Here is a 25,373-nt window from a genome sequence, read left to right on the forward strand (position 1 = left end):
CTAAAATATATATGGAAGATATATCTAAATCTGAACCGATTTTTACGAAATTTAACACAGATCGTTCTAGACTTAATTCAGTACGATATACCAAATTTCGTGCAAATCCAAGAATATATAGGGACTTTGGTGCAACATTTACATAAAATCCGACGAATATATATATATATATATATATCCGAACCGATTTTCCCGAAACTTACCACTCATCATTCTATACTCATTTCAGTACGTTGTGCCAAATTTAGTGCAAATCGGAGGAGATATATATATAGGGAAAATCGGACGAAAAGATATATGGTAGCTATATCTAAATCTGAACGGATTTTTCCCAAATTCAATAGGGTTCGTCCTTGGGCGAAATAAATGAGCTGTGGCAAATTTCATCCAATTTCGGATCATAAATGCGACCTGTACTTTGTTTACGGACATGCATAAATCGACTTAAAAAGTGATTCTATGCATATTCTCAAAAGGAACCAAGTGTCTATCTTGTTTCCTTATATTTAAATAATATTAATTTAATTTGTTTTATATTTATTGTTTTATAATTATTATTTGTTTTATAAAGATATTGAAGTAATCAGTAAATTCATAAAAAATTAATTTTAAATCAATTTAAAAATGTGATCAAGCGGAAATATCAGTATTGGAGTCAATTGTGCGGATTAGTGAGATTTTACTGTATAAGTGATTTAAAATATCGAATATTGGAATAAATAAATTAACATTTGGCCGGCTGTTCAGCTAGTTTCAAATAAATAAATGTTAATTTATTTACGATCGAGCCTGTCATGTTGACTCGTTGTGGGGGTACTTTTTAAAAAACTCTGCGAACATGAGATTAGATAATCTATACTATCTTTATTGGTGATAGTTGCCCAGTTTTGATTGCGCCCTTGCACAACGTAAACAATTGCTGTTTGTAGCTCATATGTAAAAATGTAATGAACCTGTGATGCCATTTTAAAAGTAGGTGGATACCATAGTCCTATTAAATGGTCGTGTAAGAGGCGAATTTTATCGGGCATTTTGGTAGAAAATCCCTGAAACTGTCAAATTTGTTGTTTACGCCTTCACACGATTAAGTCAAATTTTGACACTTCGGGCGAAATCATTTCGCCTCTTACACGACCTGTTAATTGGGCCATGGTGGACACTGATATCCTGTAAAGTGTATGTTGATAGATATATTGGAGCATCCTATCACAGTTTGCTCGGAAGTTATCATTAACAAAACAGACGCAGTGAAGTCGATCTTGCCAAAAAGTGTGTTTAGAGTTACGAAATCCACTCGATCTCCAATGTCTATTCCATAGCATACAAGTCGAACATAATCCACAGTATTTGTGAATAGGATTAAGGTGACGTATACGCCATGGAATTGACATTTGAAATCGTCTAGTCTAAACGCGCTCCTAGTAGGGCTAGTATTTGCGCATTGAACTTTTGGGGTTTTCATATACTCACCAAGGACATTCATCCCCCCGAAATGTGTTGTTGGTGAACATCAAAATATAAATCGTAAAAAATCCATAAAAAATATCAATCTGCCACAAACAAAAGCAATGTCCAAAATTGGTACATCTCATAAAATTTACATTTTTATACACATACAAATACATTACAACACTGGAAGGAATTTCAAAAATTGCATGTCAATTGCTGACTAAATTGCATTTATGCGCCCTCTAGTGTAATGTCGGTTGTTAAACCATATCGGAACCATAGCCTAGTTGTTCGATACACTAAATATAAATGATGCATCAGCAGAATTTGCGTAAATCTGTTTTTCGTAAAAAAGAATATTTTCTCATGTCATAAATCTGTTTCACATACCGAATTATATATTCGGGCGATAATATTGATCGATTATACAATAAAACATATACCCCTCACGGTCGGTTTAATATTGAGTAGTAAATATAAACATTATCTTCTGATAAGATTATCCACGCTGCACACTGCTGGGCCCTCGAAACATTGATAAGTAGCATTCTCAGTTCGACTTCATCAGTTTATGTTTAACGACGAAACGAATATGTTGCCAAAACTGTTGATCTTGGGTTTGGTGCTGGCTACAGCAGCAGCTGAGGTGCAAGTTAATCCCTACATCGACATACCGTTTAAACCCGTCAAGACGTCTGTAAGTGACACGTTTCAAAAAGAGTGACAAACATTTACGCGCACTGATTAATATTCCCTGTGTTGAATGTATTTCAGGCTGATCGCATTAGGGAACATGGATATCCGGCTGAGTCGCACTACGTCGAAACTCCTGATGGTTATGTTTTAAACCTTTTCCGCATACCTTACTCACATAAATTGCAAAACCAGAACACCAAAAAGCCAGTCGTCTTATTACAACATGGCCTGTTCTCTTGTTCGGATTGTTTCTTGCTCAATGGACCGGATAACGCATTGGCATATAACTTTGCCGATAGTGGCTTCGATGTGTGGCTGGGTAATGCTCGTGGAAACATATATTCGCGAAACAATACCAAGATTTCTATAAATCATCCGTACTTCTGGGAATTCAGCTGGCATGAAATTGGCTACACTGATATCCCAGCAATGATTGATTATATTTTGGAGGAAACAGGCGAGTCCAAAATACATTACGCGGGTCATTCGCAAGGCACAACGGTTTTCTTTGTCATGACCAGTATGAGACCGGAATACAACGAGAAAATTAAGACAGCACACATGTTAGCTCCACCCATATTCATGGGCAATGTTACAGACGGAATGGTCGTTGGATTGGCCCCTTATATTGGAACCCCCGGAATCGGATCCGATATATTAGGTTCTCAGGTGAGTATATCTCAACACGGTAGTTGCAATCATGGTACAAATTACTGCACGCCAGGATATAGCAACCGACCGATTACATACTTCATAGAATCCTCAATACATATTTTTGTATGTGGTCGCATTATACGGGAAATTCTTGTGGGAAAAACTGACATTAGTATGACACTGAAGAAAACGTCTGATTTGATTCCAACACAATTAATAAGCGTGTCAATTAAGTCTGTTCCGGTTCAGCAAGAATCTAATAGTTTTTACTATTTTTTCGATATCACAAAGGAAAATTTGTTATCTGAGTAAAAAGTGGTACATTCTTGCATTGCGGGAACATATAAATTATGTGTTTTTTTAATTACCCAACAGGAAAATTTGGTACGCATAAAAATCGAAATTATTCTTTAAATTTCCTCCCGTATGAAGTTTTTATGTGGTTGTTCTTGAGTTGTATTTTTTGTAGCAGACATACTGTATTATTTCGAATTTAATTATATTTTGCTATGATCTTAAACAGCTATTTAAAGGGACCCCCTTACATTCGCGATTTCAAAAAAATCGATTTTTTTATTTTTATTCAATATGACCTGCAACTTCTCAAGAATTTCTCATTAATACTTTAAGTGAAAATCTCAACACTCATGAATATATAGGCGATTTATTGTGTTAGCGACCTGAGGCAGTGAGAGTGTTTATCAAACTTTAAACGCGTTTTTTCTCGAAACAAGATTGGCGGACAAGATAACTCAAAATCTTTTAATCCAATCGGTTCCTACATAGCAATCGTATGAAATAAGTTCAAACCAAATCTAATAGGTGATTTTCCAACAAAATTATTAATTAATCATTTTCCTAGGTCCGCCATTTTGCCAATTTTCGAGCGATCGGCAATCTTGCCACCCTCGAAAGGAAGGACTTCTGTAATTACAAAAAACAACAATTTTTTTTCTTTCTAGTCCAAATTAGAACTTGAGAATGAGTGGGGGTCCTGCTTTATTTTTCAAAACTTAATTTTGATATTCATATATTTGTATTTTTACGTTTACAGGAATTCATTCCCCATAATTACTACGTCCAGCGATTGCTCGATACTGCATGTGGTGGCGATCCCATGTTTGCTAAATACTGCAACGTGTTGTTCCTCATGTGGGCCGGCACTGACAACACCAATCTGAACTACGTAAGTGCTTACTTTGTGAAATACGTGTTGCTTAGAATCTGACTATCGGAATTTTTTGCTCTCGTTTAGACAATACTACCGGAGCTCGTCGAAACACATCCAGCAGGTATCTCGTCCAACCAAGGCATCCACTACATTCAAGAATACGTTAGCAATGAGTTCCGGCAGTTTGATTATGGCCCCACAAAAAATATGAAAGTATATGGTCAATCGGAGCCACCAAATTATCCCCTCGACAATATATCTGCCGATATGTACATCTACTATGGTATGGCCGACGGATCTGCAACCTACTTGGATATTCAACGTTTACCCGATCACTTGGTCAACCTGAAATACTTCAAATTGATAGATGATCCTAAATGGGGCCATTTAGATTTCATTTTTGCTAACCAAGTCAAAGAAACTATCAATGATCCCGTAATTCAGTTCTGCAAGTCTTATGAAACGTCTGATAACGTGTAAAATTTGACAACAAAAACAATAAAAACACGACTTGTTTGTTATTTTATAAAATAAAAAAATATAAATAAAAAAACACTTTCATTATTTATTTTTTAACGGAGGAGTGTTACTTCTTCCGCCGAAAATATAAATCATTTCAGGACTTTCATTCTTTTCGTCAAAAATAATCTGCGACCTTATATAATCTGCGACCTTATAGGCAAAGGGATGATTCTCTAACTAATATTCTTGATTTCATACTCTGACGAAAAAAATAAAACTCCTTTAATGAGTTGTATTTCCCATAATTGAATTTGAATACGTGAAGTAACAGGTAACAATTTTGAAATTTTAAAAGAGTTCAAATTGTTCACACAATTCGCAGAGTTTTGCCATTATTTGCAGTGATTTCTAAAGTCATGTATATTTGAAGTCAGAGCTTTTTGGTTACATTTTCAAAAATAACGAACCATGTTTACCATAAAATGGATTAAGCATAAAAAATCGAAAAATTATAGCATGAAAAAGAAATTAAATTATTATTTTCATTCGCGAATTTTATAATTTGTTTCAAAATTGTCCTAACGCCTGCATCACAAAGGCAAGTTTTAATTTTTCTAATGCAGGAACTCAATTGTCCTCGACTCTCATGTCGCGTGATAGTCTAATTTCAAAACTTTAGACCTTGTCCACCTTTGTTAACACTCATATTGTACAATTATTCATGGTAGGCTATAGCAAGGCCTATATAAGGTCGGACAGTATGGACAGCTGAGTATCAATTTTGCTGTCAAATCATATTTTGAAACCTCTACCTACATTCAAATTTATATTAGACGTCAAAACGAAAATATTCATATTTTGTCAACATTTAATTCAATTTTAATTTATATCGTCTTGTGAAGCACATTTGGACTATTAGTCCTAATTTATATTAGGCGAGTTTACTTGCGGCGATTTTTATCGCTCTCTTTTAAACTTGCTTCATGCGTCTATACAAGGCAATTCGGTTTCCAAAATATTTTTCTATTTGTTGTTTTTTCACATTTAAATATATATAAATGTCAACAAATACGAAATACACAAAACGAATTGCCAGAAAATTGTCGGTACAAGCATTTTTTTCCATTTCTATTCCCCTTGCCCCTCTCTCCTACAAACAAAGACTTGCCGCAAGTAAACTCGCCTAATCTAAATCATGACTTACAAGATTTTTAAGAACATTACAACTTTGAGTTTCATATATTTTAATTTGGATATAACGAACTTGCTCCAAATATACTTAATGTTGAACGATGACAATCCTCATAAAACTTAATTTTTTTATGTGAACACTGTCAATCTTTACAAGAATGCCAGTTGTAATGTCAGGTTCATCAATGAAAAATATAAGCAGTTTAAGAGTTGTCAAAATGGACACAAAACCTACCAGTTTATATATTATTTCCGCTATGCCTATGTTTTGCCTTACCTTGTATATAACGAGCTTCTTCTATAACGAACTAATTTGTTTGGTCCCTACTTGTTCGCTATAACCATACTCGACTCGACCATACATTTTGTATACAGGTATACTTCCCGATGCCGAGGGTTTTATTCCACAAAACATATAAACTACACCTAAGTCTGTTTTTACACGGTTTTGATATAACATGGTTTCAAAATTTAATATATATACATATATATTTTTTGACGATTTTATTCCATTTAGCACGATTTGAAATTTTATGTACTTATTTTTTTTTTGTCAAATTTAATTTTTGCGAAGTATGTTCATATCACAAAAAAGTATTTATGAAAGAAAAAAGTCTGAAACCAGATTTAAATGAATTCCACTTTAGCGCGTACAAACAATTTTTACTGGTCAAAGCAAATGTGAATAGCACTAATTTAGGGGAATTCCCTTTATGTATAAGATCAATGTCTTTTTTACACGGCTTCTTCTGGAACCAATCTACCGTGTAAAAACAGACTTAAGTGTACTATACAAAAATACACCACATGTATACACCGATAATTCTTTATCATACCTATTTGTATACCCGTAATTTTATTGTACATAAAGTACAAGTTGCAAATTTTGGAGAAAACCGGTTCAGATTTAGATATAGCTCCCATATATAGTTTCGTTCGATTTTATGCTAATGGTGCACCAAACTCCCAATGTTTGTATGATTGAGACATACTTTTGGACATCGTATTGAAATGACTATAGGTTGACGTCCATTATATTTTATTGAAATCGGTTCAGATTTAGATATAGCTCTTTTATATAGTTTCGTCCGATTTCATATAAACGGTGCATCAAACTCCCGACCAAGACGAAATTTTGCAAAGCGTTCTCAATTAAGTACAGATAGGCGTATGCAAAGATTTATAGAAATCGGTTCAGGTTTAGAAATAGCTCCCATATATATTTTCGTTCGATTTCAAGTAAATGGTGCACCAAACACTTAAGAATTGTCAAAAAATTGTGTATGTCACAATTGTCAAGTATTGGTTCAGATATAGTTCCCATACATATTTTAGTCACCAAAGGCACAACATTTTGCAAAACGTACTGATGTTAGTATAGCCAACGGGTTTGAAGTTTTGCTGAAATCGATCCAGATTAAGATTTGTAAAAATTGGTGCAGTTCCAGACAATGCTCCGATTTGTATTTTCGACCGACTTCAGGTTAATTTTGCACCAAATACTCATCCAATGTCCGAGTGAGATTAGATCAGATTAGAGGCACATCGAATAGCATGTATCAAGTTTACTTTAAATAGTTTTACATAAGCTTGTCCCATTACACTGTAGGTAATTTTGACATTTTTTTATGCAAAACTTTGAAAATAAAATAAAAGAAATAACAAATTTTAAAAATTAAGTCGTATTTTTAAACTTTTAACACCGCTAAATACAAAGCATGAACATAAAAATTAAACATGGAGATATTGGCGGTGGCGATTTTCCAATTTTGTTCGCCATTTTGTTAATTTTTGCGCGAAGTCAACAATCCTAGTTCATACGAGAGCCAGACATGTACTCTTTCTAACACCGTTGGAATTTCACGATTCCGATGTTCCAGTGAGGAGTTATCATGCCCGCCATCAAAAATAAGGACTTCTTTGATCACAAAAAATAACAACAACAAATTTTTGTAAATTATTTTTTTGTCCTTTTTAAATCTTCAAATATATACATATGTGCAAAGTTACAAACCTTAACAAGCATTAGTATTCATTTACCAGCCCATTTAAAATCTTAAAAATAAAAAATCGTGAATGGGGGGAGGGGGGTTCCCTTAACATATATTATATGTTAATAAGTTTGTGTAGCGCTTCAAAATTTACATAGTTGACTATATAATAAAATAAATGTGTAAATTTTTTACACATAAGTTATTTTAGATAGACTTTTACTTAAATGTTTGAATTTGTCTGATCTTTTGATAACTGAAATATATTAATGAAGTTACGATTTTTTGCGTTTTTCATGACATTATGTTACGAATATAACTTTAGATTTATGTTAATTTAGATGAATTCCGTTAATTTAAGAATTTGAATTGTAACGTAAATTTCTACTACGCAGTTTATTCGAATAACTTCACAACAACAACTACTGTATAGATTTTTCTACATCCTTCCATTTCCTCTTTCATTGTCTATTTTGTTATTGACGTACAATTCTTGGTAAACGTCATCATTGATGATCGCTTAATTCCTCTTCCTTTGTTACTCCCTCGCCTGTATATGTGTTGTTGTTATTGTTCACTCAGTGTAAGTTTGTATGTGTTTGTTGCATTGGTAGATTGTGCGTAATCTAGGTGTTACCAGATCGTCTAGAAACTTCTGTAGGGACAGGCAGGGCTCATATAAATAGAGGAAATGGAAAGACAGTGAGTCAGTTGTGAATCAGATCGCGAATTGAAACCGTCGAGTAAAGTAAAGTGCAAAGTAAAGTTGTGTGAATAAAATCATTGTAATAATCGTAATCAGAAAGAACCCGCGTTTTATTTGGTACGAATTGTATCGGGAAATAAAACAACGACTACACGGGATTAACTAAAATCCAAGAACGTAACAATTGGTGTCGGAAGTGAGATTACGATAGTACTACGATGAAGTTCTACGAGTGGACGACTTGAAGAAGGAGCTCAATAAATTGGAATTGTCCTCTACTGGCAACAAGGCTGAACTACAAAAACGTCTGTTGGATGAGTTCGAGCGCCGTGGTATGAACATCGATACATATGAGTTTGACAGTAAGGATGAAGTCTCGTCAGTAGCTGCCAGGGGTGACGATTTCAGAGAAATGCTGGCTAAAATGTTCGAAGAGAATTCCAGAAACACGAGACGGATGTTCGAAGAGAATTCCAGAAAGTCAGAAGAAAAATCGAGACGAATGTTCGAAGAAAATTCGAGAATAATGAACGAGAAACTCGAGTACATTACAGAAGTTATTGGAATGAGAGTGGAAACCGTGGAGGTCCAAATTAAAGAGTTGGATAAGAAAGTACAGTCGGTTGACGAGAAATTTCTGGCCCAAGACCACAGGTTTACGAATCTGGAGAAGAAAATTTCGGAACTAGAAATCAAAGGTAGTCCGGTGCGAGTTCCTGATAACACACTAAAAATCAAACCTCCTGTATTCGACGGCTCTACGTCATTCAATGTTTTCAAATTACAGTTCGAGACAGTGGCTTCTAGAATTTCGTGGAACGACAGCGACAAAGCGGTTGCACTACTTCTGGCATTGAAGGGCAGTGCTGCTGATGTTATACAGAGTATTCCTGTCGCTTCTAGAAACAACTATGAAGATGTTATTGCTGCACTGGAACGTAAGTACGGTGGCGAACATAAACAAAACATCTACCTTATGGAACTAAGGGGAAGAGTACAGAGGGCAAACGAGACGTTACAAGACTTTGCAGCTGAGGTGGAACGTTTGGTGCTAATGACTTATCCAGGAGAGAATCACCCATTGTTGGACCGTATGAAAATCGAAACCTTTGTGAATGGCATACGTGACCCTGAGATTAAGGGAACCCCCCCCATTCTCAATTCTTTATTTTTAAGATTTTAAATGGGCTGGTAAATGAATACCAATGCTTGTTAAGGTTTGTAACTTTGCACATATATATTTGAAGATTTAAAGAGGAAGAAAAATAATTTACAAACAAATTTTGTTGTTGTCTTGTTGTTGTTTTTGGTGATTAAAGAAAAGTCCTTATTTTTGATGGCGGGCATGATAACTCCTCACTGGAACATCGGAATCCGAAAATTCCAACGGTTTTAGAAAGAGTACATGTCTGGCTCTCGTATGAACTAGGATTATTGGCTTCGCTCTAAAATTAACAAAATGGCGGACCTTTGAAAAAATATTTTTGGAAAATCGCCGATTTTTGACCAAAAACCAAGGTAAAAAATAAGGAAGATCTTCACCGATTGGCTTTATCCTAGTTCATATGATAGCGATACACTCACAGAGAAACGTGTCAAAATTTGGAATCGATTGGGTTATTAGTTTTTGAGTTATCGTGCCCGCCATTCGCAAAAGAGAAAAACGCGTTTAAAGTTTGAGAAGCCCTTTAGCCGTCACTTGATGCTGACACAATAAATCGGCTATATCTTCAAAAGTTCTTGAGATTTTCACTTGAAATTTTGTAAGGACATTCTTGAATTAGTGTAGATTCGAATTAAATCAAAAAAAAATTTGACCCCGAGAATGGGGGGGGGGTCCCCTTAAATGTGCAACATATGCGTCGCCAAAAGCGTCATTTGCTGAAACCGTGACGTTTGCCCTTGCCCAAGAGACGGCAAGAATAATTGTTAAGCCCCAGACCCACAAGATTCGCCAACTGGAGACCGAATGTTGCGAACCCAAATCTCTCGTTAACTCGATCAAGGACGCCATGAGGCAGGTAAAAGAAGAAACAAAGTTAGTAGGGATGACTAAGCCCAGGATTAGATGCTACAACTGCGATAAAGCAGGTCATATTGCGCGCAAATGCAGAGCTAAGTGCAAACGATCCAGGTCATTGTCACCACCTCCAACGAAAGATGGTAGAAGAATGGCTCAACAGTCCACCAATGAGGCACCGTTAAACTAAATCGAGCCAGTCCAGCGGGGCATAAACTGGCTCCCATCGACGATGGCCCCACAATCTCCATACCAATAGTACAACAGAAAAGTCACAACCTAACAACAACTGGGTACATCAATGGTGACAAGCGAGTTCTGACGTTAGATACTGGCGCATCAAAGTCCATCATAAGATCAGATTTGGTAAAGGGAAAAATAACGCAACTTAATGGAGTCAGACTGCGCACAGCAAAGGGGGAGCCCGCGGCAGTACACGGCAAGATTACCCTGAGACTAACTATTGCCAATAAATCGGAGAATTGCTAGTTTATAGTTGCCGATATCGTAGACGAAGTGATAATAGGCGCAGATTTTATGATTGCCTTTGGTATCAATCTGGATAACGTCGAAATTCCGTTAAACGTGGGCTACGATGAAAGTACACCCATTAGACGTCTGACTACGGACCATCCAGAGATAATACCGCCCTGTGCCGAAGCAATAATATGGGTACCAATGAATGGAGATTGTAGAGCCGAGAAGTTGTGGGTGGTGGAACCAGCAGAAAACATAAACAGTAACATACTAATAGCGAATGCCCTGGTGAAAAGCAACAAGGACAGATTGATTCCTGTTAGAGTTTTGAACCTGTCAAACAAGCTAGTGCAAATTTGCCAATTTTCCAATGTTGGACAATGCACACCAGCTGAAGCTGTAATTAATTTGGAAACTAGCACCGAAAAGCCAGCAACAATGGAGAAGAAGCACCTCGACGGCTACATAAAAGAGTGGACACACCAATTATCACCTTCCGAGAGGAACAAGGCTAAGCAGCTATTATGGAAATATGCCTCTACCTTTGCGTTGACAACAGAGCACCAAGGAAGGACATCAGTGGTGAAGCATGAAATCCATACAGCAGACGCGAGATCCATTAAACAGCCTCCAAGAAGTGTTCCCCTAGCAAAAAGAGACGAGGTCCAGAAGCTGATAAGTGAAATGGAAAAGAGTGGTGTAATAGAACCATCGTCAAGTCCATGGTGCTCCCCAGTGGTCTTGGTCAAGAAGAAAGACGGAAGCACCCGATACAGCAGACGCGAGATCCATTAAACAGCCTCCAAGAAGTGTTCCCCTAGCAAAAAGAGACGAGGTCCAGAAGCTGATAAGTGAAATGGAAAAGAGTGGTGTAATAGAACCATCGTCAAGTCCATGGTGCTCCCCAGTGGTCTTGGTCAAGAAGAAAGACGGAAGCACCCGATTTTGTGTGGACTAGAGAAAGTTGAATGATGTCACCAAGAAAGACAGCTATCCGCTCCCAAGAATCGACGACACATTGGACACATTAGCCGGGACGTCATGGTTCTCCACCCTCGACCTGCAGAGTGGGTACTGGGTAGAGATCGCCGAGAAAGATAAGGAGAAAACAGCGTTTGGCGTTAATGGGGGTCTCTGGCAGTTCAATGTCATGCACTTCGGACTCTGCAACGCCCCGGCTACATTTGAAAGGCTGATGGAGCGTGTGTTAAAAGGGCTGCAGTGGAAGTCGTGCCTCATATACCTGGATGACATCATAGTCATGGGACGCAACTTCGACGAACACATCAAGAACTTAAAGGATGTTCTACAGCAGTTTTCGTCTTCAGGCCTCAAGTTAAACCCAAAGAAGTGCAGTCTCTTCCAACGAGAGGTGAAGTTCCTGGGGCACCACGTGACGCCGGAAGGCATATCGACGGATAATGAGAAAATTCAGGCCGTCAGAGATTGGCCGCAGCCCCGAAATCTCCATGAGCTGCGAAGCTTTCTGGGTCTCTGCACCTACTACCGTCGATTTGTCCCAAATTTTGCCAACATCGCCGCTTGACGCAAAAAGACCAGAAGTTTCAGTGGGGCAACGACCAAGAATAGGCATTCAGAAAGCTCAAAGACCTGGTATGCAGAGCCCCCATTTTGGCATACCCTATACCTGGCGGCAGGTTTGCTCTGGACACAGACGCAAGTGCGTGCGGCATCGGTGGCGTCCTTTCCCAGGAAAACGACGGACAGGAAAAAGTCATCGGGTACTACAGCCGGACATTGTCGAAGCCTGAGAGTCCGAAGCCGAAGTCCTTGAGAGCGTTAAACACTACCACAAATACCTATATGGCCAGTATTTCCTGCTGAGGACCGACCACGCTGCTCTCCAATGGTTGCTGCAGTTTAAGAATCCGGAAGGTCAATTAGCCCGTTGGATCGAGAGGCTCCAGAGTTATGACTTCAGAATAGAGCACAGAAAAGGCGGAAAACACGGTAATGCTGATGCCCTGCCTCGTCGGCCATGCAAGGTAGAATGCAGGCATTGCTCAAAGGCTGAGAATAAAGAGAATATCGTTGATGTCCGACTATTGCAGTTTGAGTCGGGTGAAGATTGATCGACGGAACAACGAAGAGATCCCATTCTGGGCAAAATAATTTCGGCCATAGAAACGGGCAAGCGACTTAGTCGCAAAGAAATTACCTCCGAAAATCCTATTGGGCCCAGTGGGACAGTCTACTTATAATAGATGGTTGCTTATATCGCAAATGGGAAAGTGAGGATGGTAAATCTCACCGGAACTTGATCGTCGTCCCAGACTCCAAAATAAAAGATGTCTTGTCGGAGTTTCACGATGGGCCAAGTGGAGGACATCTTGGCATAGCAAAAACCGCTGAAAAGGTAAAACAGAGATTCTACTGGGTCGGCTGTCAAAAATCCATTGCCGACTGGATTGCCAATTGTGAAAGGTGCATAAGAGCTAAAAGTCCAACACGGAAGAGTCGAGGCTACATGCAGCAGTATAATTCAGGAGCCCCTTTTGAAAGAATCGCAATGGATGGAGCTGGACCGTTCCCAATAAGCGACGGATAATGAGAAAATTCAGGCCGTCAGAGATTGGCCGCAGCCCCGAAATCTCCATGAGCTGCGAAGCTTTCTGGGTCTCTGCACCTACTACCGTCGATTTGTCCCAAATTTTGCCAACATCGCCGCTTGACGCAAAAAGACCAGAAGTTTCAGTGGGGCAACGACCAAGAATAGGCATTCAGAAAGCTCAAAGACCTGGTATGCAGAGCCCCCATTTTGGCATACCCTATACCTGGCGGTAGGTTTGCTCTGGACACAGACGCAAGTGCGTGCGGCATCGGTGGCGTCCTTTCCCAGGAAAACGACGGACAGGAAAAAGTCATCGGGTACTACAGCCGGACATTGTCGAAGCCTGAGAGTCCGAAGCCGAAGTCCTTGAGAGCGTTAAACACTACCACAAATACCTATATGGCCAGTATTTCCTGCTGAGGACCGACCACGCTGCTCTCCAATGGTTGCTGCAGTTTAAGAATCCGGAAGGTCAATTAGCCCGTTGGATCGAGAGGCTCCAGAGTTATGACTTCAGAATAGAGCACAGAAAAGGCGGAAAACACGGTAATGCTGATGCCCTGCCTCGTCGGCCATGCAAGGTAGAATGCAGGCATTGCTCAAAGGCTGAGAATAAAGAGAATATCGTTGATGTCCGACTATTGCAGTTTGAGTCGGGTGAAGATTGATCGACGGAACAACGAAGAGATCCCATTCTGGGCAAAATAATTTCGGCCATAGAAACGGGCAAGCGACTTAGTCGCAAAGAAATTACCTCCGAAAATCCTATTGGGCCCAGTGGGACAGTCTACTTATAATAGATGGTTGCTTATATCGCAAATGGGAAAGTGAGGATGGTAAATCTCACCGGAACTTGATCGTCGTCCCAGACTCCAAAATAAAAGATGTCTTGTCGGAGTTTCACGATGGGCCAAGTGGAGGACATCTTGGCATAGCAAAAACCGCTGAAAAGGTAAAACAGAGATTCTACTGGGTCGGCTGTCAAAAATCCATTGCCGACTGGATTGCCAATTGTGAAAGGTGCATAAGAGCTAAAAGTCCAACACGGAAGAGTCGAGGCTACATGCAGCAGTATAATTCAGGAGCCCCTTTTGAAAGAATCGCAATGGATGGAGCTGGACCGTTCCCAATAAGCGACTCTGGGAACCGGTATGTCTTAGTGGTCATGGATTACTTCAGCAAATGACCAGAGGTTTATGCTATCCCAAATCAAGAAGCCAGGACAATTGTGGATGTGTTCAGCAAAAATTGGATTTGTCGCTATGGTGTTCCATCTGAGGTTCATTCCGATCAAGGTAGGAATTTTGAATTAGCGATCTTCAAGGAAATGTGTGACTCCTACGGAATCAACAAAACCAGAACGACGCCCCTACATCCACAATCAGATGGCATGGTGGAAAGATTCAATCGCACCCTGGAAGAACATCTACGGAAAGTGATGGACAGTGGCCAACGAGACTGGGATGAGCATTTTCCAAAGTTTTTACTGGCTTATAGATCGGCCATTCATGATTCCACATCCCGGACCCCAGCAAAAGTTCTGTTCGGAAATGAATTAAAGCTACCTGGCGATTTGATATTCTGTGCTACCCCAAACGACGATGTGAACCGAGATGAAGACAGTCAAAACTCTTTTAGTAAAGTCCACGATGCAGTTCGCCATCGAATAAAAATGGTTAGCAACCGCATGAAGGCAAGGTACGATCGAGCGGCAAATACCTGGGACTGTCGCTCCTCTGGATGCGACGATGAAAGTTGTACATTTGGAGCGGCTGGCCCCCTACGGAACTGGAACTGTGCCTATTCGGGACGAGCCTGTTCGTGGGGCATTGTTACGAATATAACTTTAGATTTAAGTTAATTTAGATGAATTCCATTAATTTAAGAATTTGAATTGTAACGTAAATTTCTACTACGCAGTTTATTCGAATAACTTCACAACAACTACTGTATAGATTTTTCTACATCCTTCCATTTCCTCTTTCATTGTCTATTTTGTTATTGACGTACAATTCTTGGTAAACGTCATCATTGATGATCGCTTAATTCCTCTTTCTTTGTTACTCCCTCGCCAGTATATGTGTTGTTGTTATTGTTCACTCAGTGTAAGTTTGTATGTGTTTGTTGCATTGGTAGATTGTCCGTAATCTAGGTGTTACCAGATCGTCTAGAAACTTCTGTAGGGACAGGCAAGACTCATATAAATAGGGGAAATGGGAAGGGAAGGTGAATCAGATCGCGAATTGAAACCGTCAAGTAAAGTAAAGTTGTGTCAATAAAATCATTGTAATATTCGTAATCAGAAAGAACCCGCGTTTTATTTAGTACGAACTGTATTGGGAAATAAAACAACGTCTACACGGGATTAAGTAAAATCCAAGAACGTAACAATATCAATTTTTTGTAGGGAACTTCTGAATAAAAAGCAATAAAATTTTCGATATTTGGTTTGACGAAAGAAATAAAAGCAAATAACATATTGTTGTTTACAACATCCCCGAAAGTAAAGATGGCAATAACAACAATATGGACGAACATACGTAAATTTAAAAAAAAAATTAGGTTATTTTGCATGCATTTGTCAAGATGTTCCAAATGTCATAGGAAGATAGAACTTTTCCGCGAAATAAAGAATACACTCGAATTTTGATTACAAAGGAAATATTATCAGAAAAAAATCTAAAAAGTGGAGAAGGCGAAATGAGGGTCTTGAGTTCCCCTTAGAATATAAATCATCAAAAATTTACTGTTTTCAGCATTGATTACAAATAAAAAAGTTACATATGAAAAAAACGTTGTTCGGTATATCCAGTGTTTACAATAATCGTGTTCGCCTGTAGTAAGCATGTTTTTATTTCACTTTTACATATTAATAGCTTCAAGTAGTATAACTGGGTACTGAATTAATCGTTATAAATGCATTCTGCAAAAACATACAACATTGTAATAATTATTCATTCCTAAGTATTCATTCCTCTAAAAATCGCAGGGTCGAAATTTTTTAACTTACTACCCTAATCGTTTTTAATCGTTTGTTGTGTTTAATGAAATTGTTTATAACCGTTGTTCGAATCAAAAAATCGTTTTATACAGCTGTTATTAATTTTTGCCTCAAAAACAGAGCAAATTACCTATAGTGCATTGCACAAACACGGCTCTAAATCTGCCCGGATGAAATGAAATACAGCATAAGTTGCAGATCAATAGATCTTAGTCGGTTTACATATAGACAAAATTCACATACAGTAAAAACTCGTTAATCCGGATAATTGATTGCAGACCCAAATCCGGATTACAGAGATTTCCGGATTATCGAGTTTTTTTTTCAAATGTTTTAAATATGTATTAAATTAGTGTTATTTTAAATAGTTTTTGGTTTTTAATAAAAAAGAACTTCATTTCAAAACTATAATAAGTACAGGCAAATTAAATATATATTTCAAAGTTAACATAAATTGGTATTAATTTTTTTGGCATAGTAATCAAGTACAGTTGTTTGCCGCGAATTAGATAAACATTTTTCTAATGCCTGTACCCGCAATTCATGAAGAACAAAAGCTTTTTCTATACCGACATTATTTTCTTCAGCCCATTTTATTGACGTTTCTTAACTTTGAACAGCATCTTTTGCTTTCACCAGTTGAGTTTCAATTAAAGAATCAGCCTCTTCATCCTCTAAAGAAATTTGAATATCTAACACTGTCGAGTTATTATCGTTAATCCATGCCTCAACTTCTTCGTTGTTAATGTTTATTTGAAACGAGTTTTGAATTAGTTGTGATATAAAGGTCATATTGGTCTCCTCAATATTTTCATCAGAATTAGGTCTTTCCTGCAGCACAGACAACGGTAAATTATCTTCAGAATCCCATTCTTCCTTGAACAGATTTTTCCAGCTGGATCTTAGTAACCTCTCACTCACTTTCCCCCAAGAGTTTTTTTAACAAAATGCAGCGCATTTTAATATTGAAATTCTTCAAAAATTGCGTGTAATCTTCGTTATCAGCATTTATAATTTCACACAACAGTGACTTTTTATAGTACATTTTTGTCACTCTTATTGGATTTTGATCCATTGGTTGTACAAGGCTTGTCGTGTTTGGTGGCAGAAAAACGGTTTTATAATTCCCACATGCTGAAACAAGTGTTTCATTTGCTACGACTTCAATAAAAAAACCAAAATATATAATGTTTGAACACAATCCGGATTATCAAGTTGCAAACAATCCGGATTATAGGGAACGCAATGAATTGTGAAATGCAGTCCGGATTACCGAATAATCCGGATTAGCGAGGTCCGGATTATCGAGTTTATACTGTATTTAAAATCGTTAAATTTCATGTCAATGTTTTTTTTTATAAATGTGACATCTGTCAGGATACATATGTCGTAAATGTCCAGAGGGTGAAGGGTATCATACGGTCGCCCAGGTCCGAATTTAATACTTTCCTTATTGGTTTTACATTAAAGTAGACACAGCTTCCACGAAAATAAACTTTGGAAGTCAATATCATGAAATGTTTGCAACGACAGATCAATAAATCCGAAACTATTCAATTTTTTCATATACTTTAATAATTGCCGAATTTTTAAGGGGGTGAACCTCGACTTCAGCTATGTTTAAAAATATCCAGATATAATGGAGACCCCATTTAGAAAACAGAACCTATGATTTTATGAAACTTAAATTGTTGCACTGTGTTATAAGTATATAGATTGTTACTTGAAGCAATCTGATATTAACAATATAGGTCTTGGGGGCGATCAAGTGTTTTATCTACTTGAGGTGTATGAGTATACTCTCACATGCATTCATATGTACACAGAAGCGGATTATCAATTATTGCTAATTTATTCTATGTACTTGATAGGCAAATTGTATTTATAGCAGCAGCATTAGACGTCCATACGCTTAATATTCGTGGACTAACTAACAATGAACTTCTATTGCGGACTGCTCGTAGTTTTGTTACTTCAAACTGCAGTCGGTCATCCGATAATTGGCGATGCAGAGGAGAAAATACTGCGAAATACGGTGAGTAGTTGGGATAGGTATTCTTAATACATTGTCAATTCATTATCCTTATTTAGGCTGATCGAGTAAAAGAGCATGGCTATCCGGCCGAGGTTCATATGGTCGAGACGGAGGACAATTATATAATCGGTATGTTCCGCATACCCTATTCGCACAAACTTCAAAACGAACACGAATATCGACCAGCTATTTTGTTGCAACATGGCCTGACCTCCTGCTCGGACGCTTGGATTCTTAGTGGGCCGAATGATGCGCTGGCCTACCTTCTGGCCGATGCTGGGTACGACGTTTGGATGGGCAATGCCCGCGGAAATACCTATTCGCGCAACAATACACGTCTCTCAACAAATCATCCTTATTTCTGGAGATTTAGTTGGCATGAAATTGGAGTCCTCGACATAGCAGCAATGATCGACTACATTCTAGATACCACCGGCGAAAAGGCTGTGCACTATGCAGGCCACTCCCAAGGTACAACTGTATTCTTTGTACTGATGGCGGAGAGACCAGAATACAATGAGAAAATAAAAACTGCCCATATGTTGGCCCCGGTGGCATTCATGAGCAACATGAAAACTCTGTTGGCCAAGTATACCAGGCGTTTCATTGGTCGCCCGAACACTCTTACGCGGCTACTGGATACCACGGAAGTAATGCAGTCGACATTCTTCCAAGAGCTCTACAACATATTATGCACCAACCACCCGGTCGTGGAGTTCATGTGCAGTAACATATATTATCTTTTTAATGGAGACACTGATTCGGGTAACATGAATAAAACCGTATCAGGGCAGCTAAGTGAAACACATCCAGCCGGTGCCTCATCCACTCAGGTCTTACATTACATGCAGGAATATGAGAGTGGGTGTTTCTGCCAATTGGATTATGGTACTGCGCAAAACCGAAAAATATATGGCCAAGATACACCTCCGGACTATGATGTCAGCAAAATAACAGCGGAACTTTTCTTCTACTACAGCGATGCGGATACATTGGCTGATGTAATCGATGTCGAGTATCTGGCCTCGAAGTTGCCTAAGATGCCCATCATGAACCATTTTCCCGGTGACACAATTACTCATGGTGAATTTACCTGGCATATAAGGGTCAAGGAGCTCGTCAACATGCCAATTATCCTGGCATGCAATGCTTACGAAAATTTAGTATACACGTCCGATCGAAGCTGATAAAGAAAGACCATCATAAAGTATAATTTAAAATAATTAAAGTGCAAATAATCTTATCACCAATAATGCAAAATATTTTAGATTAGGTTGGTCTTGCTAATAGGAACAGCCCTAATTATACCAGCGATCATAAACTTTTTTCGATGTCTCCACCTGCAAAATTATCTCCAATACATCTAAAAAAAAATCCGATTTGAATATTGTATCAGAGGGTAACAGGTGGCAACCAGTAACGTCGCACAGTGGGACGACCGCGACCAAAAATGGTAGAACCAAGTACATGGGTGCACAAATTTATTGATGAGAATTTATATAAAAAACATTCTCTTTAGAAAAAATATCGCTGGCTTAACATGTATAAGTCCATATTTGAATAAAGATTTTTGAAATCTGGTAATGTAATTTGTTTTGTTTATTTTGAAGGCAAAATCTATATATATTTAGATTAGCATGTATATATATATATATATTGTAGAAAATTATAGCAATTGAGAACGGCTGGCCGACTGCATTCAAAATTTTGTTTAGTTGTCAGTAAATAAAGTGTGAAGGCTTTTACAAAACAAATTTTGAGAAAAATGTGCGAAAACCTTTCAAAACATATTTTGAAGATACGGCTGGGCCGATTTGCCTCAAAATTTCTTCCCTTGTGTGTAAGTGAAGTGAACATTTTGCAAAGTATACTTTGAAGTATATATGCATTTCCACACATTTTATATCGAACTTTTATGATTTTATCACTTCGTAGTTCTTTTTGGACATATTTCCGGCGGAAAAGTTGCCGCGTATAAGCTATAAAATATATAAATCTGAAAACAGAGACCTATATGGTAACATACGCACATTAAGTTATTTTGTGTGAAACAATTCAAGGTATGACTATATGTGACAATTTCCTTAAATAAAAAAAACGGGAATGAAAGTAAAGATTAATCGGTACTAGACATCTGCATGAATGCACAAAAACACCACCCATGAGTCACTCACTCAAAGTAATGACTTCTATTCTATAAATTTGTTTGAAATGAAGTGCAATGAATGAGGGTACAACAAACATGAATTGCTTTAGGTATGAGAGTTTCGAATTTGTTGTACATTCGTTTGATTCATACAATCCACGTTTCAGACTCGACGAACTGGTATTCATTGTGTATGTTTACTTCGGTATGAATGTATGTTGTAACACACAAAGTTTGAACAAATGCGGCAAGTTCGTACACGAACATGTTTTACACAATGAGTGTGTCGAATTATACAGTAGTATTCGAATTACCCGAATTAAATGAAGAAATACTATGGTTTTTATACAAACTACAAAATTATGAAGGGTAAGTTATGTTTTTTTTTTTCGTTTGTAACTCATCGAAACAGTAATTTCCGCCCATATAAAGTATATATATTCTTAATAAGGGCAACATTTATGAATATCGAGTAATGTATCCACTATATAGCGCTACTTCTCTTTTTTCAATATATAGATGTTTTTAAACGCACTTTTAAACATATAAAAATTCGTTTTAATTTGGGTTCGAATTGGATACCCCATAGTGTGGGGGATATTCAGTACTACAAATTGTAAGTTTATAACCTATAATATGTTAAGACTCATTATTAGTTAGTCCGTATGTACTTCTGTTGTAATATTACTACCTTCGGGGGGTGTCGAGATACAAAACTAAACCGTTACGATCCAAAATGGCCTTTTTCAGTCCACATTTAAGTATATCCTCCCGAGAAGTAATCAATATTGGCCCCCTTATATGCAAAGCCAATTTTCCCTATATATCTTTCGATTTGCACGAAATTTGGCATAGCGTACTGAATTAGGTCTAGAATGATGTGTGTTAAGTTTCTTGAAAATCGGTTCAGATTTAGATATAGCCCCCATATATATGTTCGTCCGATTTTAAGTAAATGATGCACCAAGATCTCAAAATGTGGCCGATATGCATAAAACATACTGAAATTAGTACAACTTAACTTGTGACAAGTTTCGATGAAATCGGTTTAGATTTCGATATAGCTTTTATATATATACAGTATAAACTTGATAATCCGGACCTCGATAATCCGGATTATTCGGTAATACGGACTTCATTTCACAACCCATTGCGTATCCTATAATCCGGATTGATTGACCTATTTGACTCAAAAATCCGGATTGTAAAAATACGTTACTTTTTATTTTAATAAAAAAATCGTTGCAAATTTAATTTAAAATGGTACCTATTATATTCAAAGTTCTTATTTTTGAAATGAATAATTTTCATTTTTAATAAAAGCATAAAAATAATTAAATTATCACCAAATTAATATAAATTTAAACCAATTAATAAAACTCGATAATCCGGAAATCTCGGTAATCCGGATTGGGGTCTGCAATCAATTATCCGGATTAGCGAGTTTTTACTGTATATATATATATATATATATATAGGGGAGAGGGGGGCACCTTTGAACAGCGCTCATAAAATCTTGGTTTAAAATTTTTCCGACCCACAACTACATTTTTGTATATGGCAATTTTGTTCTCTATCTGCGTAAACCACTTTGGCTATCTTTTTGAGTTGTCGACAAAATGTACATGGGTGGCCATGTTTTCGCAGTGTCATTGTAAACTTTTATTCATTTGGTTGTAAGGGCCCAGGAATAATTCTGTGATAGTTTTCTTTCGTCAAACAAATTTTTTGCATTCCAACAATCATTTCAAACATAACTAATGTAATTTCTTTCATATATATTTATTACAAAAAAAGTTATTATAAATTTCCGTAAAATGCCATGGGTGGGGCACCTTTGAACATGCCCATTAAACTCGAGTAAAAAACGGAGTTTTTAAATTTTGGCTTCGATTTCTCAAAATTTCAAATGGACTAATAAGATTACGAAATTAACTGTATTTTTCACCATATTAATTTTTGTTTTTCAGTCATTTTATGTTTTAATAAATTTTGATCTAATTTTTTTAAATTTTGAAAATTTTTTATACATTTTTTAATGAATGAATGCATTTCTGATATGTATGAATAAAATACATACATACATGAATATGAATATGAATACATACATACATGAATATGAATACATACATACATATCAAAGTGTTCAAAACTGCCCCCCCCCCCTGGGGGGGGCAGTAATAAAATATATTTATCAAGCTTATAGTATGTCATATGTATATTCATTTTAAAGGTTACATATGTACCTATTAGTTAAAATTTATACGAAACTAAAAATTATAAAATAAAAAAAATTATAAGGCTTGAAAGCAAAAAGTGTTCAAAGGTGCCCCCCTCTCCCCTATATATTTAAATAAATATATTTATCTCTTTTGTTATTGTTGTTTTGTATTAATGAGTAAAGGCGCTAAGTCCAATTTATCACATGTCACTGACTTAACATCATGTAAAGGCTTTAAGTCAACATTTCATATTTAGGATTTTGGACATGATTTTCAGCCGAATTGTCTGTAGTTTGGTATTTTAGGTATTTATGAGGCAGGGATGAACGCAGGGGGGCGGCCCGGGGGTTGTATTCATATTTTTTAATAAACAATCTCTACTCTACTTAATAACATTAGCATGTAAAAAATCAACAAAAGTACACATTTATTACAGGAATTAAAGAATGTAATGAGAGACAATTTGTAAGAAAATGACCTAAGGCGACGAAAATATGAAAAACAAATGAAAAGTCTTAAAGTCCCAAAAAAATGCGTATGTATTTCCACAAATATTTATTTGTACTCCTCATATAACTTTGTACACTAATTTTCAATATTTGGGAAAATTTTCTGCATAGGTCTATTTTTGTATATCCCTTAAGGAAGATTCCGACGTTTTTTCTTACGTCATTTCATTCAACTTTTACTTATTTTTCTAGAGTTTTTAATTACTTGCATTTAATAGAAAAAAAATAAAATACATTATTTCTCACTATTGCTCACTGATAAAGTTTTAAAGAGTGTAAAAGGTAAACATTTGCATGAATGTACCTGTACAAATGAATGCCCACCATTAATGTTAAGTCGTTGAATGAAAACAGAGAATACAAAATACAATGCATGATGTTCACTCATTGGACTCATTGATGTTGTGTAACTTGTTCTTGTAATCCATCATACTGCATGTTGTGCTTTCGAGTTTGATCGTTTGATCGGACAAAGCACAACGAAGAACAACACAACTTCGGTGGTTGAATTCATTTGCACTCATTCAATGTTGTTGTGTACTCTGAATACAACTTAACACCCATGAATGTGGATGGGCATTCATTGTACGAGTACATTCTTGCAGATGTCTAATCGGTACTTTTATGTGGGGTATATACCTTTATGTAATATTATACCTGGATACAATATAGGAAATACGAAATATGGACAAAATTATGATTCTGAAAGATTTATTGCGTAAAAGTGTCTTAAAAGCGGTGTAAATCGCAGTAAAATCTCACACATTGAAAAGGTAGGACGTTTAAGGTAGTATTATGTAAAAAGTGAAGAATACGAGGTTGAGTTGAGCTTGAGTTCCTTTAAGAAATAAACCTGCAAAATTTTACTTTTTTCAACATTGATTAAAAATAAATAAGTGACGTATGAAAAAAATTTGTTCGTTATATCCAGGGTGTACTAGAACCGTGTTCGCGGGTAATAAGCTTATAATAATTATTCCTTTAATAATCTACTCGTTGGATCGACATTTTTGTACTCACTATCCTAATCGTTTTCATATTTTTAATCATTTTCATTTTCATATTTGTAAAAAGTGTAATATTTTCGGAAAATATGTTTTCGCGGGCAACTTGAAGTGTGGGTAACAGTACGGAGCTACACAAAAATGTGGACCTATTTAACTTTCAACAGCAATTTATTCAAATGATTCCTACTAATTACAATTCAAATATGAGGATATCCCAAATCCGATTAGAAGGTAACATTTCGTAAGGATTTGTAGGTAACATATAAAACTGACATTTACATTTAAAACAAGGTATGCGCGGCCTTGGCCTTCTACTTAAACATATTTGGTGTGGAGTTCTACCAATTGATAAATTTAAATATCACATATACTGCTATAAGTTAATATTTCGGGTTAAAACATTTTTTATGTACTTGAGTCTGAATTAAATGAGGACCTTAATAACAATCTTGCATAAGGCAAAATAACGTTTGCCGGTCAGGTAGTATTATCGAAAAGAGTAAATATTGTTTTGGAATCACAATTTATTCTAAAATATATGAATAAAAACGTCGTAAAGTACTGCAGGTCCGGACTTGGTATACTCTTCACCATGAGGTGCACAGCTAAATACTTATATATATATATATATATGCAATATTGCCAATTTTTTAATATTCTATTTTCAAAAAATCAGCTTTTTTTGTTTTTGTGGAACATCTATGATTTTTGGTACATATATAGAGAAAAATGTTCTGACTCCGAAACCGTTCGCAATCAAATTTTTGGTTGATGCGCGCAAAAGTTATCGAGGTTTTAATTTTGGGCATAAGAAAAAAATCTTAAAATTGCTCCGTTTGTTATATTGACTAAAAACGTTGATATATATCTTCCTCCGTAAAATAAGAATATGAATATATTATAATAATCGCGATAAAGTTGCACATATTCGCGAAATATGAGAAAAGTAAAAAATATAGCAGATTACATCAATATTTTCATTATATTAATGACATACACACACCTAAAAATTAATTTAAAAATATCTACATAATCTAAACACGATGGTGAATCAAATGATATCA

The 25,373-nt window shown here is 36.6% G+C and overlaps 2 protein-coding genes across 2 annotated transcripts; both read left to right on the plus strand.

The window, feature by feature from the left end:
* Positions 1–2,041: 2,041 nt before the first annotated feature.
* On the plus strand, positions 2,042–4,450 carry LOC133338076 (lipase 3-like). Its single transcript, XM_061546260.1, has 4 exons — positions 2,042–2,146; positions 2,224–2,814; positions 3,854–3,985; positions 4,055–4,450. Exons 1-4 carry the CDS (start codon positions 2,042–2,044, stop codon positions 4,448–4,450), a joined length of 1,224 nt encoding a protein of 407 aa, XP_061402244.1.
* A 14,017-nt stretch (positions 4,451–18,467) lies between these two features.
* LOC133338077 (lipase 3-like) lies at positions 18,468–19,612 on the plus strand. Its single transcript, XM_061546261.1, has one exon. It carries the CDS (start codon positions 18,524–18,526, stop codon positions 19,610–19,612), a length of 1,089 nt encoding a protein of 362 aa, XP_061402245.1. The 5' UTR covers positions 18,468–18,523.
* The last annotated feature ends 5,761 nt before the right edge of the window (positions 19,613–25,373 follow it).

Source organism: Musca vetustissima, unplaced genomic scaffold, assembly GCF_032173495.1.
Source record: "Musca vetustissima isolate MV318-11 ecotype Yass unplaced genomic scaffold, APGP_CSIRO_Mvet_v1 utg25302, whole genome shotgun sequence".
Classification (NCBI taxonomy): Eukaryota; Metazoa; Arthropoda; class Insecta; order Diptera; family Muscidae; genus Musca; species Musca vetustissima.